This window comes from Salvelinus sp. IW2-2015, linkage group LG23, assembly GCF_002910315.2.
Source record: "Salvelinus sp. IW2-2015 linkage group LG23, ASM291031v2, whole genome shotgun sequence".
Lineage (NCBI taxonomy): Eukaryota > Metazoa > Chordata > Actinopteri > Salmoniformes > Salmonidae > Salvelinus > Salvelinus sp. IW2-2015.
The window spans coordinates 35,923,899-35,942,842 of NC_036863.1; the positions used below are offsets into that span (position 1 = coordinate 35,923,899).

The 18,944-nt window shown below is 40.2% G+C and overlaps 2 protein-coding genes and 1 non-coding gene across 3 annotated transcripts; 2 read left to right on the forward strand and 1 right to left on the reverse strand.

Moving 5' to 3' along the window:
- The first annotated feature begins 257 nt into the window (after positions 1-257).
- Positions 258-5,954, forward strand: LOC111950322 (nucleophosmin). Its single transcript, XM_023967807.3, has 11 exons — positions 258-384; positions 1,557-1,636; positions 1,757-1,876; positions 3,314-3,407; positions 3,616-3,722; positions 4,002-4,045; positions 4,122-4,173; positions 4,260-4,358; positions 4,572-4,712; positions 4,885-4,959; positions 5,219-5,954. Exons 1-11 carry the CDS (start codon positions 336-338, stop codon positions 5,267-5,269), a joined length of 912 nt encoding a protein of 303 aa, XP_023823575.1. The 5' UTR covers positions 258-335; the 3' UTR covers positions 5,270-5,954.
- LOC111951223 (small nucleolar RNA SNORD61) lies at positions 5,071-5,141 on the forward strand. The gene has a single exon (XR_002875583.1). It is a non-coding gene; the product is annotated as a small nucleolar RNA SNORD61 (small nucleolar RNA).
- A 3,064-nt stretch (positions 5,955-9,018) lies between the features above and the next one.
- Positions 9,019-16,439, reverse strand: LOC111950323 (T-cell leukemia homeobox protein 3). The gene is made up of 3 exons (XM_023967808.2): positions 15,813-16,439; positions 13,347-13,584; positions 9,019-9,322 (listed from the first exon to the last, which is right to left on the reverse strand). Exons 1-3 carry the CDS (start codon positions 16,252-16,254, stop codon positions 9,109-9,111), a joined length of 894 nt encoding a protein of 297 aa, XP_023823576.1. The 5' UTR covers positions 16,255-16,439; the 3' UTR covers positions 9,019-9,108.
- Between the last annotated feature and the right edge of the window lie 2,505 nt (positions 16,440-18,944).

The window sequence follows — 18,944 nt, forward strand, 5'->3', positions numbered from 1 at the left end:
TGGGCCAATTTGTTCGCCGCCCCATGGGCCTCCAAATCACGGCCAGTTGTGATACAGCCTGGAATCGAACCAGGTTCTGTAGTGACACCTCTAGCACGTATACGCAGTACGATTTGATTTATCCCTATTTCCGTGTTTTTTTTCTGCGTTGAAGTTCGCCAGATTTTCACCCCACATAGTAGGTGGCAGCATGCACCTATGTGTGTTTGCGGAATGCCATAATACAATAGAAGAAGAAAGAAGGCGTGGCGATTGAGCCCGGGTAGAGTGTCTGCGTAGTGAGAGGGCCTTTCAGTTTTTCATTATCTTCGAAGTGCCCTGTCTCAGCAAAGAAAATGAACGGTCTGGACGAAGAACAAATGGGACCACAGACCTTTCTCTATGGTGAGATACTCWATTTGAACTAACAATAGTTTTTCGGAATAACGTTTATTTTAATAAACATATCAGTAAGCTAGCTACTGTATCGAGAAAAAAATGATGTTCATCAGACACAAGTAACACGAGGTACAGCTAGCTAATATTAGCACAATTAGATAACTTTACCACTGACGTTAGTTGTAGCTTTAATGGGGGACATGTCGGAGTTTCATCAACGTATGGTCTAAATACCATTGCATTACACTATTTGGTAATGGAACTTGCTTACCCAGATGTCAACTCTGAAGTTTATCCACGAGATATCAACTTAGCTAACGTTAGCCAGCTAGCCGATAGTTAGCACATGTGAGCTAATTTTAGTTGGCTAGCCATCCTAGCTAGCTAGTCAAGCATCTTGAGACCAAATTTGTTSAGTTATGTTTTGAGGGTCTTGGTGTCCCGGTTGATTTGTATGTGTTGTGTTAACGTTAACTGGGCCAGACTTATTTGTGATGGACATTAGATTCTCACTAGCTAGGTACCCCTCCATGCGTATCAAATTTCTCAACACGTGCTTTATTTAAAGATGGCGCACAAGGCCCTCTAGATAATGTCCATGCAGCGCAACACGAATTTGTGAACATTGCTTAAATTTAGTGTTGGCTAAAGTTGTTTATAATGATTCCACTTTATGGAGGTAGTATTTGAAGTGCATTGATCATGRCATGCTTTGTCAGTGATTTGGGGGTAACGTTTCCAGATTGGACATTTACATTTTTATAAAACGTGGCATGTGTCTTTGTGAATTGTGTAGTTAAGCGACCCAAAAAATGGTTGCTTAATGGCCTGTCTACCTACCTAGTTGGCTAGCTAGTTTCATTGACATGCTGAGGGTGCACGTGCGCATTCAACCACGTGGGTTGGTGGCCCACGTTTGCCTCACCTCAGTCTACCGTTTAAGGAGATGTCCAGGGTTCCCTCAGTACCGGTTTGAGTGCAGGTTCTTTCTCCAGCCAAAGTAATAAAAATATTAGTATTCTATTGAGTCTTTTTGTATCAGCTTTTTAACTGTCTCAAAAAAAGGCTTGAAACCACACCATGTCATCCCACATGTTGCACACCCCAAAGTTGAATCCCTTTGCTGATAGCAATGCCTCACCCAATTTCCCCTTTCTAAATTGACTTTTTCTCAACAGGGTGCGAGTTGAAATCTGGGAAGGATGTTGTTTTCAACCCAGAAGAGGATGACTTTGAGCACCAGCTAGACTTAAGAATGGTGAGTGTTACAGCTGTCTTTCTGCAGAATAAAATATATATTACTTTCCAGATATCTGTTTTTCCTCATAGAAATGAGAAACAATTTCTAAACTTGGTGTCTCTTGTTGATTGCTCTTAGCTGTGTGTGGACCTCAGCACCAAGGATGAGCTGCACATCGTGGAGGTGGAAGGACAGGACACAGAGGGTCAGAAGGTTAAGGCTGTGCTGGCTTCACTCAAACCCTCCACCCTGCCAAGTGTGAGTAGTCAGACATAGAGTATCATCAATACTTCTGTGCCATCCCTGAGTGAGGGATTGTGGTTGTATGGCCTGTGTAGAGTTAATGTTAACTTCCCTGATCTACCGATACAGAATACGGGTTCACTTACCTAAACAACCGCTGAATTGCAGGGCGCCAAATTCAAAAATATTCCTAAAAAATATTTATAGTCATGCAATCACAAGTGAAATATACCAAAACACGGTTTAGCTTGTTGTTAATCCACCTATGGTGTCAGATTTTGAAAATATATTTTACAGCGAGAGAAATCCAAGCTTTTGTGAGTGTAGCTTTCAATGCTACATCAGCTAACCCCAAATTAGCATGGTCACGAAAGTGTGAAAAGCAATAACATTCATCGCTTACCKTAGATAATCTTCGGACGTTTCCACTCCCGAGACTCCCAGTTACACAACAAATCTTCTATTTGTTCGATAAATATTACTTTTAYCACACAAAAAACGCCCTTTGGGTTGCGTGTTATGATGAAAAAAACTACAGCCTCATTCCGGTCCTGAAAGGAAGATGAAAATTTCCACACCAAAAAATTATTACTYAAAATATTTATAMTCATGCAATCACAAGTGAAATATACCAAAACACAGTTTAGCTTGTTGTTAATCCACCTATCGTGTCAGATTTTTWAAATATATTTTACAGCGAAAGAAATCCAAGCTTTGTGAGTGTAGCTTTCAATGCTATAACAGTTTAGCCTTATATTAGCTTGGTCACGAAAGTAAGAAAAGCAATCAAATTAATCATTTACCTTTGATAATCTTTGGGTGTTTCCACTCACGAGACTCCCAGTTACACAACAAATGTTATTTTTGTTCGATAAATTTACTTTTATCACAAAACACCGCCAGTTAGTTTGCGCGATATTTTGAGAAAACAAAAGCCGTGTTCCGTTCGACAAATCCCCAAAAGTATCTGAAATGGTCGTAGAAACAATCCTTTTTTATATATATATATATAAATCTATAATCTATTCAGAGTACAACTGAAAAATCTTGTTCATTTTTTCAAAATAAAAGCCTGAAACTGTCTAAAGCCTGGTCACAGCCTGAGGAAGGCATTGGAAAAAGAATCTGGTTGATACCCCTTTAAATGGAGGTTAGAGGGGAAAGGAAACAAATATTATTATTATTTTTTTATAGATATATATAGATATAGATATATCACTTCCGGGTTAATTTCTCAGGATTTCGCTTGCAGAATAAACATTATTTTTCTACCAGACAATATTTTGACAGTTTTGGAAACTTTGGAGTGTTTTCTATCCYAATCTGTAAATTATATGCATATTCTACGATCTGGGYCAGCGCGAATTTTCGTTTACGTTGGTTATGTTATTTGAAAGGGAAAAAACAATTCTGACCCCTAGCGCTAAGTAACAGGTTAATTGTGTCTTGCAGGTGTGTCTTGGTGGGTTCGCAATCACACCCCCAGCAGTTTTCCGTCTCAAGGCTGGTTCCGGGCCAATCCACATCAGTGGCCAGCATCTTGTCAGTGAGTATGAGTTTGTTATAGGACAGTGTTGTTCCCATGGTTTCTTTAGTGCTGCCATGGCATCTGTTGTCGAAGATGATATTTGTTGAGCTGATTTACTGACGCATTTTCAACACTGCTTACCAAAAGACTGAGACTGAAGATGACCATTCCCTTATATGGAGAATGTAGCCGATCTATTCAAAGTTAACCGAAATCATTCCACCAGTGATGGGAGGAGATCAGTCTTTTGACGAGGATGAAGACGATGAAGAGGAAGAAGAGGTACAAACGTCCAAAAAAAGGCCTGCATCAGCACCGGCTCTTAAATCTCAGGTTAGTCCCGACTACTGGCCTTAAAGCCAACACGCCGGCTGGAAAATCACTGGTCACAGTGTACATATCTGCTGCGTTACTGTTGCGTTGGCCTCTGTAGTCAAAGATGATATTTGTTGAGCTGATGRTCCACTGAAGCATTTTCAACACTGCTTACCAAAAGACTGAGACTAAAGTTGGCCACTTCCATTTCTTAGAATGTTCCCAGTCTTTGCTCTTGCTACACACATCCTCACCGCCATGCCCCTAACCATGTCCTTCCCTATCTCCCTTTCACAGAAAAAGATGAAGATGGATGTTGGCGACGAGGATGATGACGATGAGTAAGTCTGACTAAAGCACCTGCTCCTCGCTGAGGTTTTATAAAGAGTTGAGTTGTAACATGTGACTCCTCTTTAGGGATGATGATGACGAGGATGAAGAGAGTGAGGCTGAAGAATCTCCTGTTAAGGTGAGTGAATTTTATTTAAACCTTTACTCATTCTGCCCTTGAGAAAGTGTAGAAAATGTCACAAGAAACCTTGCTGTTTTTATCAGGCTAAGAAGACTCCGTCCAAACCTCAGACTCCTGCCAAACCTCAGACTCCTGCCCACAGCGGAAAGGGCTCTAAAGCCAACACACCAGCCGGAAAACAGGTTAGTCTTCTTGCACATCTTTTGCCCTACTATAACATGGCATCTAGTCGAGGATGATATTTGTTGAGCTGATGATCTACTGACGCATTTTCAACACTGCTTACCAAAAGACTGAGACTAAAGCTGGCCACTTCTGTTTCTGAGAGCATTATTGTAGTGATGTGTGTTAGTCATGTTACATGTCTTGTCTAACAATTTGTCTGGTTTTCACAGGCAAAGACGCCTGACAGCAAGGGTGGACAGACTCCTAAAAATGGACAGACCCCCAAAGCAACCGCCAAAACTCCCCAGACCCCCAAACCAGGTCTCAATGTTTCTGAGCTCAAGGTCAAGTTGATGGCGACTGTGGAGAAGGTTGGTGTCTGTTGGATTATGAGAAAATTCATGTGTATTATATGATCTGGAAATACACAGGCCTTCTTACAGTGATTAGCTGATCTTATCCTATGTGTGCTAAAGAACTGTTAACCGAAAGACTAGGGACACTTCTGAATATCTAGACTAATGTCAAGTCTTGCTATTTCAGGGAGGGAAGTTGCCTAAACTCCAGCCCAAGTTTGAGAGCTTTTTGAAGAACTGCTTCAAAGTCACAGAAACCAAGGTATGTTAATGCTGCTCCGGGACATCATGTTTGTCAAGAACACAGGTTAAATTGAATGTTTGGGAAATGAATGACCGCAGTGCTGTCAGGGAATCGTAACACCCCTAAAGAGCAATGAAGACTATTTTGGTTTTGATCAGCAATGAGGAAAAACACCAATACCTCTAAGAAGTTCTGAGCTCTCATCAATGACATGTTTTCTGACAGTTACACAGTTATGATTATGCTTTAATAAATATTTTCCCCCAATCTTTTTCAGACCATTGAGGAACTGTGGAAGTGGAGACAAACTGTTAAAGAGAGCAAATAACTTTTTTCTTGGACTTTTTTTAGTTTGATTACTTCAGCCATCTCATCAATCCCCCTGCCGGCCTACTCTGCCCTTTCTGGGCCCTTCCCATGTCYGAATCAATGCCTTGTACTCTGTTACTCTAAACTGCTGCAGCATTTCATGTCCAGTGCCCTGCTAGAGTGGAGCTAATAGGACTGAGCCCCATCACCCCTGGCCGTACCAGCATCACTCTCCAAGAGGACGGGAGGGGTGGTACTATTCCAACTTTCATGTGGACGGACCTGGGGAAACCCATTTGGAACTTTGCATTTTGTAAATGTGTAAATTAAATCCTTGCTACTGTGTTGTACGTAGCATTCTGAAGTTTGTGTCAGAACTGTCCCTCTGGCATTTTGGAAGATATCTGTTCATGTTTGTTTCATTTTGATTTATTTAAATGATGGGTAAAGTGAAATGACAAGTGTTGTCATCCATAAGCTKTTGAGTTTGTAGATGCTTGTCCTTCCCTTCCAGATGGTAGGCTCTTTAAGGTCTGAGACGTTAACTTTAAGCCAAGCATTTTATTGAACGGTTTTAAGAAATTCTCACATGTTTTATATTTTTGCAGTAAGGGTAGAGTGAAGCAGCTAGTTCCCTGGAGACATGAATGTCATTTTGAAAGTAAAAAGTATTCCTATTCTATTAAACCTGCATGTCATTTCTGTTTACTTGTTATACATGAAGTATATGATCAGCTCTCCATCCACAGAAATATTCTGATCCACAATTAAAGTTCTGGGGAAGATTGTCTTTTAGCTTTGTGTTTATTGATGGTTGACGAGATGGTAGAATTTCAGTGTGACGCCTTTGATGAAATCYTTTACATGAGCCTCTGCAGGACATTTAATCCCATAATATAGACACTGAAGTATGAACTGCAATGTTACATGRATTTATGGAGTTATTTTGAGGATACACTATTGGCCTACTCTGATAAATAGGCTCTAACRTGAAATAAACCTAAATTTCTGGCAGACATCTATTTTGCTGTTGGCCCACTACCTTAAACTACGAGAGAGCGGTTACTCCTTGGGCAGACCTGCCTGCTCCATGGCATGTCCATTGTTGACAACTCGGTAATGCTACGATGCAATGTGAACTGTTTAGGGTTTGTAAGTAGGCATTCCACGGTAATTTAGCGCATGTGACAATTGAAGTTTGCTTTGATTCACAGAAATGCAATCTATATTTTCGTGTCTCGGGCTGCGCTCTGTTGACATACCTGGCTCCTACCAGGTGACATGGAAAGGTCAGTGTCTGTACCTTGCCCTCTCGCTGAATACTGCTGTCCGCTAGGCTCTTTTGTTCTCGCTGTATACATGTTTTCTCATCTCGAGATTCACTTAATAAAAGTTACTATAAAATTGAGTGGGTTGACTATTTCATCTTAAATCAGCCATTACCCCCCCCCCCCTACTGACAGGTAATGGACGCTTGTGTGCAACAAGGGAGGGTAATTGAAGACAAGCATGACCCTATTGGAGCATTTCTAACCTATTGATCTATGGGTAACAGGGTCGATGTGTTATGCTTAACACAGATGTATGCTATCCAACTGTTAAATGTTTCATCAACATTCACACAAAATGTCTGAGGGACATAACTTCATGCACTCACCTTAAGTATGGTTTTATCCCTGTTCAAAGTATCTGACAGGGAGACCCATTCCACTGCCTCACTCTGACAAATACAAGACACCAGCCAGTAACCCACCTACCACTATGCATCTTCTGTATTGCTTTGGTCCCAAATAAGGTTGACAGACTCAGTAGGTTTGGAATGTCACCCAATCTCATTCCCCTATGAGTCGCTATAGACTCTGGCCAGCAGAGGGGGCTGGTGTATAAGTAAGCCCTTTGCTGACAGCCTTGGTTGTGTTGCATCCCTGAGGGGTGATCTCATCCTCCCTCCCAGATCTGGAGCAGGTCCAGGAGGTCAGGAGACTTCCTGTATCAATTATCCTGAGCAGAGAGGCTTTATTAATGGCTGCTCTCCCTAATGGCCTCTCAGACTATCAGGAAGAGGGTTCGTCCTCTTGCACCATCACGTCTGCTCAGCTCTAGTGTGTATAAGTATGAATAGGCCTATCTAAATAGCTATTGGTGATTCTGCAGCTTTATATGGGGATGCTGAGATATCTTTTGTGATGTCCCATTTTTCACCACATTCATAATGGACACAGCACTGAGACCTATCAATCTCCCCCCAGGTCAGCTGAATGTGAGTCAACAGCACTCAGTGGGGGAGGGGGGGAGGGGGCTTTAATGGGGAGAGCCTTTTTATGGTCYCTGTGGATCTCCCCCTGTAAGTGCCTTAGATCTGTCGTAGGCTAAATCCTCCCTGGTCAATGTGTTTGTGTGCGAGAGAACGTTAGTGGTATCGATCTTTCTGCTGCTGTTTTTGTTTGCATTGTATTTGAGTGTAATGAGCATGTTCTGCAGACATTCCACTTTATATGTAAACAATAAAGTAGCTATGGAGACCAACAGAAGGGCATTGAAAAATAAAGAGTGATTCAAAGCTAAAACAAGAGAATGCTTTTTTTATTATTAGGTTTTGTTTAGTTATTTACATATTTATCAAATACAAAGTATGATACATGGGGAGAGATGCTGTTATCATCCATCTATTACACCGCGTCAAATATTCTCAGATGACTCATACAACAAAGTCCTTTACACCACATTTGAACGAAGTCAACCAGACTCTCCACCTCTCAGGTCTGATATACCACCCTCATTGCACCACACTTCCCASTGAAGGGGTCCAGCCTGGCATGAATAAAACAACACTATAAATAATTAGCTTCCTCTTTTACTGGATTGCTTCTTGTCCCACTGGCAAATGTTATTATTCTAAAATAGCCCTTGAGCTGTGTATTAACTCTGCAATGAGTTATATATATAGAAAAAAAAGTTGATGTCTTGCTAGTGTTCCGGGTGGATGTTGTTTAAAGAGGTAGCAGTTATCTGGTTTGTTCAGACATCACTAAACACTTGCCCAATAGAACAGTAAGCAGTTGATTCTACAATATCTCACTTGTGGCTATCTAGTTTTATAGTTTGCCTTCTTATTCAAATGTAATTATTCGCCCTAATTGAGCTTTAGAGTGTTAATAGATTGGAATCAAAGCATGTAATACATTCAGTGGCTTTTTAGGATCAGTGTTTGCCTAAGTCCGTCTTCACCCAGTACAAAAAAATCCTGCTAACTAGCAGTCTAAAGAGGAAACAATTAGATGGAATTCAAGATGGAAAATGAGAGGATGATGAGAATGATTCCATGCAACAGCAACGTTTTATATATTCTCAGAACATTAGTGTATTCTCTCTCTCTCTCTCTGTTTCCCATCCATTTTCTCATCCTTTGCAGACTGGTCAGCTCTGAGATGCAGGGGCACAGAGCTGATAGTGTAACTGTAGTGGTGAAGGAACAGATGGGACGTGGGAGAAACAGATGAGCCAATCTGTGCTGTGTCAGTCAGTCAATATGTCCGTTTGGAATTATAGGGCTGGCTCAGTGACGYGTGTCACGTACATCGCCACAGCTCATAGGCTACCACCCAGGATGTGTCTGACACAAAGGACCCAGCAAACATTCTGCATGTCCAGATCATATCAGGGTACTTAGGAACTGGAGTTTTTGTTTAATCTTCAGACTCCCTCAGACACAATTTGGCTATGTTCTGGAAGGACAATAATAAATCATTAATTTCAATTTGCTCACCGATCACCTTTGTGCAGTTTCTTAGATATCAGTCAGTAAGCATTTTGGCCAGTCCGAGTGTGTAATGTCCAGAGCGCCCCACCCTGTCCCTGTCACACTAGAGCGGTGATACGGCCCATCTTTGCTGCTTCCTCAGAGGCCCACGGCTGCAGGTTCTGCAGGGCGAACAGAGAGGAGTTGTGGATGCAGAGTGGATCGGACGGAACCGAGTCACTCAAGGACTTCTGGAAGGCATCATGCTGCAGCTGGATCATCAGCCGATTGGCCTGCTGACGCTCCGCCTCCCTCTCCTCAGCTGTCTGTCGCCTGGCAACGAAGACAGGGCGGGTAGGGAGAGGACAGGGACAGAACAGACATAGACAGGACACTTATTAAGATTCACTGTTAGAGGAATTGGTTTCACTGTTAGAGGAATTGGTTACACAGACAGAAAATGTGATGCACCCAGAGACATCAAGGCCAACATTAGAACAGGGATACTGATGACGACCACCTGTCAGCAGCTATCACATGGTTGATTCAGTAGAGCAGGAGAGACACCACACTGGCATGAGCCATAATGACACATGGGAGAAACCAGAGAGGACACTGACCTATGTTGCCAAACAGAACATGATTGCACATTATTGCACTCAAGATGGAGCAACTCTTGCAGATAATCTTGCAGATAATATAGATAACAGAACCTTCTGTGTGAATTTTATATTTTTCAGAAACCACTATAAGAAATATTATTATTATTTGTTCTAAAAATAGTAACGTATTGATTATTTGCAATCGTATCAAATTGTTCATTTATTATTCGTTATTTGACCTTTGATATTTTCCAGCGGGAACCTATGCAGTAGCTAGACTAGATGACAGTATCATCACGTAAGCACATTTTTCTGGAAATATAAGACAGTTCAGTGTATTTCAGTGGCATTAATCGTGCACCAAATTGTTTCATAACAGGCTACAATGTTGCATGTATTTACGTTTGATAAATTTGCACTGAGCCTGACATCTTTTTTCGACAGTGTGTAGGCCAAAGCCACTGTGAGCGCAACAGTGTGTCCACAGCTGATGACCAGGCAAAATAAATTCTTAGCCTATACGGTAGGTTAGGATAGGCTACGTTTCATAATGATATTACCCACTGGCATATGCCCCCCCCTTTCAAAATACAAAATTCTCTCAGCCTCTTTGGAAAATGTGTAGAATAGCATGAGATTAGCTATAAATCTGCACATTTTTCTCTCTGCTCCAAATGATACTGGAATGTAATGAAATTCCAAAGATCTGGAAATCATCATTTGTCCAACCACTTATAAAAGGGGGAGATCCAACTCTTTAAATAATTATAGGCCAATCTTAAAGCTGTCACCCCTGGCGAAAATACCTGAAACCCTTGTTAGTGAGCAGCTAAAATAGTTTTTATACACTAACTCTATTTTATCAATGTACCAATCGGGCTTCAGGAAGAAGCATAGCACAATTACAGCAGCCATGAAGGTTTTAAATGATATCACTGAAGCCCTTGACAAAAAACAGCACTGTGTCTCACTTTTTATTGATCTCTCTAAGGCTTTTGATACAGTTGATCATGCTATACTGAGGCAGAGATTGTCGAGTGTAGGTCTTTCGGAGCATGCAGTTAAATGGTTTGCTAACTATCTGTCTAACAGAACTCAGTTCACTCAATTTGATGGGCTCATGTCTGTTAAATTGTCTGTCTGTAATGGTGTGCCCAGGGCTCTGTACTTGGTCCCCTCTTATTCACTATTTATATAAATAATGTAGACAAAAATTTGCTAAATGCACAACTTCACTTTTATACTGATGATACTGTTATTTATTGTTGTGCCTCGTCTCTCACAAAAGCTTTACAGAACTTGCTAACTGCTTTTTATACTGTTCAACATACCTTGTGTCAATTGAAGCTTATCCTCAATACTGACAAAACTAAACTAACTGTGTTTTCTAAAGCAAGAATAGACTCTGAACCTTTCACCTATTACTACCTGTCAGGGCAATGAGATTGAGACTGTAACCTCATATAAATATCTTGGAATTTTAATTGATGACTGCCTCTCTTTTAAATTGCGTATTCAACAAATTACAAAAAAATTGAAGCTGAAGTTGGGATTTTATTTTAGAAATAAGGCCTGTTTTTCTTTTGAAGCCAGAAAGAGGTTAGTATCAGCTACATTTATGCCTTTACTAGACTATGGGGATATTTTATATATGAATGCTTCCRCTCAGTGTTTGAGATCAATTGACACCGTTTACCATGGAGCATTGAGATTTATTTTAAACTGCAAAACCCTTACGCACCACTGCACTTTATATACAACGATTGGCTGGCCTTCTCTAGTCAATCATAGGCTCAGTCACTGGAATACTTTATTTACAAAGCCATTTTGGGTTTACTACCATTTTATTTGGGCATTTTTATTGTTCAGAAATGTGGTGGGTACTCTCTTCGTTCGCAGGACTTTATCCTGCTAAGTGTTCCAAATGTCCGAACTGAATTTGGTAAAAGGGCTTTTATGTACTCTGCGCCATCGACTTGGAACACCTTAAAAAATACTTTAAAACTGGAGGAACTTGTCTCGATTAGTGTTTTTAAATCATTGATGAAGGATTCTGAGGCTGATTCCCTAACCTGTCAATGTTTTTAATTAGCTGTTTTATGATTTTGTTATACTCTTGTGAATTCTATGTTTTTTTTACTATATTACCTGTAGTTTTTCTACAAGTACTACTAGATTACCTGATTACCTGTAGTTGTTGTCTGTTTGTAATTGTGTAATGACTTGGTGCTGYCTATCTTGGCCAGGACGCCCTTGAAAAATACATTTCAAATCTCAACGAGCCCTTCCAGGTTAAATAAAGATTAAATATATAAAAATGGCAACATGTGGAATTGCAGGAAATTATTAAAAACCTGCAGCATTTTCTCTCAGTGTCATGGCAAAATGTGTAAAATAACATGAGATTAGTTATAAAACAAATGTTTCTGTTTGCCCCTTAGTAAAGTGTGTAGAATTTTGGAAAGTTAGCTGTCCCTCCCTTCTCTCAGACCTTGCAGAAACTGCCAGTACAGAGCTGATATTACCAAAGTTGTAGGCTAGTTGTACACTTTTTGGCTATATAACCTATGGTTTTCTTTGTCAAATAAATGCAGATATGTGTGTCAACATAGCTCACATAGATTTAGCCTAGTCCTACATAAGATAAGCTAATTCATTTTTGTTATGAGTCAAATGATAAGCCTACTTCAGTAGGCACATCTTAATACTGAACCAACCCAACACATATGACACTAGAGCCATGCCTTTGCAATACTCATAAAGCTAGCTCTTTCAAACTAACTCTCTTAACACTGTTTATTGTACTCAGGTTTATTGCTCCAAGAATGCTCCTTCGTGATATAACATCACAATTTATTTTGTGTCCCATTACATTTGATTGTGTGGGTGTGCAAGTGATCCACTTAATACTTTATAGGTTAAGCTATTACATCTGAATGTTTTATCTCCAAAACTATCGAGCCATGTTTTACATATGTCACAAAATCTTTGATCCAAACACTTTGTCCAATATTATTGATACTCTATAGAGCTGAGTGAACGGTGTTAGGAAAACCATAATCCATGAACTGTCCCTAGTCTTGTGTACTGACTGCAGAGCGGAGTGGGTAAACTGTGGCCCGTGGGCCAGATCCGGCCCACAAGCTCATTCAATTCGGCCCGCTCGAGGTTTGAGTAAAAAAAATATGCCATGTTGGGTTAGAAAAACACTCCCGGCCACTCTTCAACATCTAAAACTAAATAGAAAGTATGGAGAAATTATAATGGACTTTTATATATTCTAATGACTGCCCTTTTTCTGGCACGCAAATTGATTTTGACAAACAGTGCRGTCCTCTGTTGAATTTCGAAATCTCAATGTGGCCCTTGAACCCAAAAGTTTGCCCAGCCCTGCTGTAGAGGGTCATGGTTGTGTTTGTGAGGCTGAGCTGTACAGTAACATAAAGCGGAGTGAATATGCCTGTTAGGTTTTGCGCACCTGAGTTATTGGGTAYCCATTAGCATTGATGCACAATTAGCTCGGGACATAACACACCTCTATAACATGTATTAGAAGTCAAAGTTACTGTGGATATTGTATTCAAGCTATCATTTTTCAAATTGAAAATTAACATCAGAAAGTGGTAACTGATTATATGTTTCTCTGCTGACCACTCTAGAGTAAATGTAGACTAGATCCTCATCTTTCTCCAGAGAAACCACTCAGAAAACAACTMATCTTTCCCCTCCTCCCCCTCTCCAGCCCAGTGTCTCACCTCCACTTGGTCCTGCGGTTCTGGAACCAGGTCTTGACCTGTGCGTCGGTCATCTTGAGGGTCTTGGCGAGAGCGGCCCGTTCAGCGCTGGCCAGGTACTTCTGTCTATGAAAGCGTTTCTCTAGCTCACAGATCTGCACCCGGGAGAAAGATGTCCGCGGCTTCTTCCTCTTTGGAGGGGTGCGGTTCTGATAGGGGTGACCAATCCGCCGGGTCACTGTGAATGGCGTCAGTGCAGCTGTGTGTGTGTGTGTGGTGTGTGTGTGTGTGTGTGGTGTGGTGTGTTGTGTGTGTGTGTTTGTGTGGTGTGTGTGTGTGTGTGTGGTGGTGTGTGTGTGTGTGTGTGTGTGTGTGACATTGGACAAACAAAGAAAGCCGTCATGAACAGGTTCACAAGATCTTATGTTGTGTTCAATTTGTTGAAGGACATTGTAGTCCGCATGGAAATCTCTAAATTGATACTATAATCAAAAGAAATGTACATGCTCATTGGTTTGACCTATATACCACCTTCCCTCTCTCTCATAGAGGTGGAATGTTGGAGTACAGCTGAATATGTTTTATAGGTGTTTTATGGGTCTTTAGAGTAATTGAGTAATTCTAATCTAATTCCAATCAACGCAAAATCCAAGTTGAGCATATGTTTAAATGATTCTTATTTATTTTGAAACATGGCAAAATGATCAATTCAGCATTAGTCCATGGTTAGTTGATAAAGTACTGCTCAAGAGATCGTCGTATTATATTTCTTCTTACACAATGGGTTATTGCCTAGTAGTAGCAGACATTGCTGTAATAGTGCTGTCTATTCAGAAAATGAAGATATGTTGACAGTCAATAATGCTGATGATGTCGATGAAAAGAGGTTGAGTGTTTTTCCYCATTCAATTCTGATGTGGAGAGTTTCTTCCTTTTGTCACAAAACACTGACAGGCAATCATCTAGAACCCTTCTGCAATATTAATGACACTTTACATAGTGCCCCCCAGAAGAAAAACAAAGGTTCTGATACATGTTATAGGGCATCCACTGAGACAGACTGGGAAAAATCATTTACGTTACAGATGAAGAGGTTTCCTATTTTACTTTTTTCCCTGAAGTGTCCAATTTACAATTATTTTATTTCAACGTGACAATGGCAAACAGTAGGCCTACCATAAGTATTGGCCAATTATCTAATTACTAATTTCTGTCAATGTAGGAATAGCTTAGTACCTTTCAAGTATGTTATACTATTAATTCATTTAGATGTTCCATGTAAACATTTAGTTTGAATAAATAGAAACAGAAAGGCTTTACCCCTTCTAGTACCCCAAATGATGGTTTAAAATAGTGCAATAACTGTATGTGTTCTGTGGAAATAATAATAATAATAATAATAATAATGATTAATTATAGGCCACATTTTAGTAATAATAACAATAATAATCATCATCATCATAATACACTTAGCATTATAATATGTCCCGTTTAGCAAGACACACACACACACACAGGATTCAAAATCCAAGCAAAAACTGTTCCTTCAGTAGTAACAGAATTAGGTCGAGTTGCTAAAGACAAGTGATGTAGCTAATAGCCTACGAAGAAGTCTGAAACACTTGTGCAATGTATCTGAGCACTTTCGATAACAGCACACCCATCCTATTGATCTACATCGAAATATKAAGTCCACATTTGGATCAAATGTGTTTCTTTTCATAAACGGTTCTAAATTGATGAACCTTTTAATAATGATAGTTTAATGGGAGTATACAGTTTTGGTCTTCCGGTGAAATAGGCCTGTGTTTATTTATTAGAATAACACGGGTTGCATTTTTATATTTGTGATCAGTTCATATTTTCTTGTTCAATTGTGTGGTAAAACCTGCATGAAAAGTGTGCTTATTGTTATATTGACATAGTTTTAATGGTGCAACTTGCAAAGTGCCCCAACGCATCGCGTTGAGAGAACGAACCTAATTCGGGCAGTATTTCTACCGCATGCTTTAAAGTTGTTTTTATGTTAGTCTTTCTCCTTTGAGTTAGGCTAAACCTTACTTTGAAATATGAAATAATATAGTATAATGAATAATTCAGTGTTTCCTTATTTTGATCTGTTTGCATTTTCTTTGGATGCTATGTTCTTGTTTATTTTATTTATATCCGTGTTTTCCATCAATATAAAGCTTTCAGAATTAGGCTACAATTCAAGTTAATCTGGTGAACTGATTCGACTGGTCCTGTGTACTTTATTTGTGGAACTGGTCAAATCCATTTRAACTCCATGAGTGAAACGAAAATTCCTCTTTGAAAAATAATAGGCTAAAACTTATGAAAACCCTGAATTTACCGAGTTGAAATGGAAATGATTATCAGGTCTGCTGCAGTACATCCCAACTATGTGATTTTAGGGCCGGCGACCCAGTCCCAGATTAAGCCACCCCTGGACTAAAATAGCCTACACATTGAATGGAGATAGTTTACCTGCRAATCTTTCCTTTGCGAATCTTTGGCTGCTCTCCATCCAGGGGAAGCTGATGCTGCCTAGCCCTGGTACCGCGCTGGCTATAGGRGGAGGCACTGCGGCGGCCAGCGGCCTGTGCGCCGGGACTCGTATCACCCCTCCTGGGGTGAAAGTCAAGTTCACTCCGTATGCACTTGATTCCTCGTATGATGATGCGATTCCATGGAAAGAACCGGAAAGCGAAGTGAAGGGCGCTGCACTGGCTCCACTTGGACTACCGAGGTGGTAACTTCCTCCACTTGTGAAGTTCCCAGTATCCGAACCACTCCGGGTGGTGTTCTGTGAACCGTCCTGGTCGGTACCACTGAGAATCTGGTCAATKCCGAAACTAATAGGTTCATGCTGGGGAGGTTGTGAGGGCTGATTTACGCCGCTGGGGCTTGAGCTTGGCGCCCGCTCCATTCTCGCTCCCAGAACCTTTCCAGTACTTTTACGCAGTCCTCGGACAGAGCCGATGTTGCAAAAGGTTATGATGTAGCCTACGAGTACAAATTGGTTATGTTGAGTTAAGCATCCAGCTCTTTCCCGTTTAAAGCTCGTTTTGGATAGTTTGCGTTCTATGGCTTTCTATGGCAGCGAGTTTTCCACCATCCTTCGCGGCTCTGACGGATCCGTCCATTTGCGATTTGCTGATGTTTGGCACACTGACTTTGCAGGGCAATCGCAGTTCGGATCAATTCTATTTTGCCCACTACACCCCCCGAACGCAATAGTGTTTCCTCTGTCCCTCTTCCGATTGGTTAGAGTAGCTTTCCTGCACCTTATTGGTTGAAGTTTTAACTTTAATTTGCTGAATTGAATGCGAGCTGAGGGAACATTCCAAAGTGACATCATTTCTTAAAAAGCGCTCATTGCGTCGGATTCATTATTATATTGGCTGTAGGYCTATAGTCGACCACCAATGGTGTGTTGTTATAGTCTATCATAACCACGGCTTATGAAAAACCGAATACTTTCGGAGATTTAATGACAATGCTTTCATAGGCTTAATGATTAGCATGCATTCCAAATGAGCGTATTTCTACATCAGTGGCAACCCAATGTGCACAGACAACATTTCAACTTCTAGTTTTGATTTACATTTGGTTGAGTTGTCAACTAACATGAATTCAAAGTGAAATCAACAAAATACGTCAGCATGTCAATGGATTCAGGTCAAAAGTTGGGTGAAGAAAAGACTAAAYGTCCTTAAAGATGAAATCGCTCCACCATTTCCTTGTTGCTACAATTCTAATAGTTCGCTTAATTTCATTTTATGTAACAAAACAAGCAAGTATAGTGTAGAGAATAATTGTACCATCTAAACCACTGTGAAATATATTTTCCATAAACAAAAATATTGTATTTTCAGCCGTTTGAAGCTGGTATACAAAACCAAAAGTGAAARATGCAAAAAATTAAACYTAAAGAATGAGCAGCATAGAAATAGTGTACATAGAACATATCTATCACTTTTTAGACTTGCTTTCAACGAGAATGACAGATCTATAACACACATTCTATGCGAATTAGGTTGGTTCACCCAAAAAGTTAAACATTGCAGCTTTAAATTTATGACTTTCTCAAACCCAATCAGTTTTCCACTTTGATTCAATGTCATCACATTGCATTTTTTTGTTAAACAGACGTGGAAAACAACGTTGATTCAACCAGTTTTTGTGCAGTGGAAATGAGGGAACTGAGACTTGCAGAACTCCTCATCAACAGCCACTCATTTGTTGATTGGACACAACCATAGACTTTTCACCGGGGCTGAGGTAAACTTGATTCAAATCAGAGTGGAAGTTCGATGGTTTTCATACAACGAAAATTAACTGATTTGATTTACTTCCCTATTAAAAACATTAGGCTATATTATTATTATTATTGTTATTATTATTATTATTATTATTATTATTATTATCCYATTAGGCTGTTATTAATTATATACATAGCGTAGAATATTGATTCGATGAAGAGCTGAGATGGTCTCACGTGCCTTATACGGTTGATCTGAAGATGGGATATCATAGGCCTATTTTGTAGAATAATAAATATATATATATATGTATATGTTTCATTCACTTAAACTGTCAATTCATATCAGTAGCGAATTTGAGCTTTGATCTTGGAAGCCAGATTTGTGTAATGCCTTACACGTCGGCTATAGCCTAAYAGTAGATCAGCTGCTGCTAAATTCTAAACTCCATGCACTCCAACGAAGTGGCTGGTCGTTTCAATGCTAAATATGAGCCTGAAGGGCACGGGCCTATTTGCTATGCTGTGTGCATGAAAGCCATGATTTATTTTTGTTTTCAAAAGGCATGTTTTTCAGATTCAGTGAAAACAACTAGCTTATTAAAAATCACACGCATCGCAACGGTTTATTATGCGAATGTTTCAGGTTAGGATATAGGATAMAATCAGACCTGGTATTTGTTCAATTTGACGAATTGAAAATATTGCCATTATTAGGCCTATTAGTTCGTTATACGAATTCATGTTAAACAGAGCTCAARTTCAGTTTTTTAAGATTTTGTGGGGTTACTTTGTGCTGGCGGTCAAGAGTGGCACGGGGACACCGTTTATTTATACAGGGGGAAAACAGTTTCCACTCCACGCGCTAACTGAACGGGGAGCGCCAGGACACCGGATCTGCTGACATGGGATCTAAGTGGTTCCTTGTAATCTGCCGCGTAAAAGCGATTATGCTCCTTGGGCCTGGCCACCGCGTTTGATTAGCTTCAGGGGATTCAAGCTGACCGAGGAAAAATCCGTTTACTTTGAAGTAGTTGATATTTTAATAGACCATTAGTGAGTGCTGATGCTAGGAAGCACCATTCCACTGAGACCTGCGCTCAGCCAGTGGCTGAAGACACTTACGTCATCCCATGGCGCTTAGTGGTGGACATGGATAACCCTTCACGGCCAGCTCAGAGCCCTCTATGACCCTTGCTTAATGTGCATGTTTAAATCATTTCCATCTATTGTGTCCAATGCATATTGCATAACCCCCAATTATTTTAATTGTATTTATTAAAAAACGTAAAATACTGCACTCATTCGCCATCCTCATCACCATCCCCATTAGACCTATGCTTACTATTSGGGCA